The 2,051-nt window shown below is 33.4% G+C and overlaps 1 protein-coding gene across 1 annotated transcript in view; it reads left to right on the top strand.

The window, feature by feature from the left end:
* The window catches only part of TOMM20L (translocase of outer mitochondrial membrane 20 homolog (yeast)-like), an 11,311-nt gene extending 9,269 nt beyond the window's left edge, over positions 1 to 2,042 (top strand). The window contains exons 4-5 of the mRNA XM_006864602.1: positions 330 to 472; positions 1,868 to 2,042. Of these exons, the coding sequence (XP_006864664.1) occupies positions 330 to 472; positions 1,868 to 1,921 (197 nt within the window). The 3' untranslated portion in view covers positions 1,922 to 2,042. The remainder of the gene's footprint in view (positions 1 to 329; positions 473 to 1,867) is intronic.
* Positions 2,043 to 2,051: the final 9 nt, after the last annotated feature.

Raw genomic sequence — 2,051 nt, 5'->3', positions numbered from 1 at the left:
TTTCAGAAACACAGCAACTCACAAGCCACCACAGTACGACAAACTGACAGACGAGTGGTGGCACTGTCAGGGTAAGTCTACATAAATGAAGTTTTGAGATTATTAAATGTAAGAACCTTGGCCTTCTTAAGAGAATTCTTAATAATAGTATTTTTGATAAATCATTATGAGCCACCAATCTTCTACTTCCTAAAGCAGAAATACCTGTAGAACTTCACTTAGAAATCAAATTTCATAAATCTACCCCCCTTCCCACTCCCAGATATCTAATTCATGTCATATTTTGAAAAAGTTTAAAATTATGCTCAAAATGTCTCAATTGGTTTCAGGAGCACATCGAATGGGTGTTGACCACTTTAGCAATGCCCTTTTAGTGTGTACACAACCACAGGAACTTCTCAAAGTTTTCAAACACACACTCCCTCCCAAGGTATTTGAGATGGTCTTGCATCAAGTTCCTCTTATTTGCCAGGTGAGTAAATATATGACTATCTTTATGAAATGAATATAGCAAGTAACTTATGTTGAACTTAATTATAAAGAAACAGCAAAGTATATGTGAATAGCCCAGTTTTAAATGAGTTAAGGCTCTGAATTTTTTTCTTTCTTGTTTTATGACAAAACAAATCTAGTCTTTCATATTTTTTGAATAATGAATTATCTATTTTGTCAAATATTATTATCCATGCTTTTGATAATTTAAAGTTTAATGACTGCATTTTTAATATTTTATTTACCTTTATACTTCCAAAGACATTGAGTCCTTTAAGTTAAATAGTATTGTTAATAACATTTTATTTTTAAATGCTCTTGAGTTGGTTTCAACTCACAGTGAAACTGTATTTTCTAAGGCTGTGAATCTTTACAAGAGCAGAAAGCCTCATCTTTCTCTCACAGAGCTGCTGATAGTTAGCAATTCAGTGCTTAGCCTACACAGCCACAGTGCTTCCCATTAAGTAACTTAGTGGCTTTCAAAAATTAGATGTGATAGAGAAAATATAAGAGGACTTCAAAAAACTTGTGGAAAAATGGAACTGAAAGATAATGAAATTTTTCTACGAATGTTATGAAGTCACATAGTAAATTATCAAAGTAGAACAAAACTTCTACTTTCAAACAGAAATTACTTTGATAAATTTAAACATATAGGTTCATTAGTTTTCTAGTAATTATATGTTTACATTGGTATCAAATGAAATCTATTCATGGACCAATTAATAGCTGTTAGTACACTTGTATTCTTATATTTACTAAACTGCTTGTTTAGTAAATGCATCACCTAGAATCTCTGCAAACTCTTAGCTTTGTTTCAGAATTCATTTAGCATGTTGTTGTGTTAAATGCCATCGAGTCAGTTGATGGTGGTAGTGGTGTGCCTTGGAGTTGGTGCTGACTCACAGCAACCCTGTACAGGGTTTCCGAGGCTGTAAATCTTTGCAGGAGGAGAAAGCCTCATCTTTCTCCTGTGGAGCTGCTGGCAGTTTCAAACTGTTGACCACGAGGTTAGCAGCCCGACTCCTAACCACTACGCTACCAGGGACCCTTTCATTTAGCATAGGATACTACTTAAATTTTGGTTCACTTTTTAAATTGATCACATCACATTGTTGGTAAGACTTAGAGTCATTCATGCTTGTCTCAGCTTTTGAACAAAACACCAAAAAAAAAAAAAAAGTTAAAACTCCACTAGAGAACTACAGTCACATTTTAAACATTAAAAATAGTCACAGATGAGAGTTTTCTTGGAGATATATAAAATTCAGTCCGGATAAGAATGTGTAATGCCCACTCTTACACAAGAAAGGACACCAGAAAATTATTGTGCATTGAAATGATTAGCCAAGTAACTATTTTATGTATTTACCAGCAATTTGAGGCAGACATGAATGAACAGGAATACTTGGAGGATGATCCTGATTGAAAAACATTTCAACGTACCCACAGTCCAGTCAGAATATTATGGTATTATATAGTATAAACAACTGCTCAGTGATACTTCCATTTATTTTATGTTTAGTAATAAAAATTATTTTCTATCTCATACATGATTG

This window comes from Chrysochloris asiatica, unplaced genomic scaffold (genome assembly GCF_000296735.1).
Source record: "Chrysochloris asiatica unplaced genomic scaffold, ChrAsi1.0 scaffold00067, whole genome shotgun sequence".
NCBI classification, from domain to species: Eukaryota; Metazoa; Chordata; class Mammalia; order Afrosoricida; family Chrysochloridae; genus Chrysochloris; species Chrysochloris asiatica.
The sequence above is the reverse complement of the archived record's forward strand: the minus strand, read 5'-3'. Positions and strand labels throughout refer to the sequence as shown.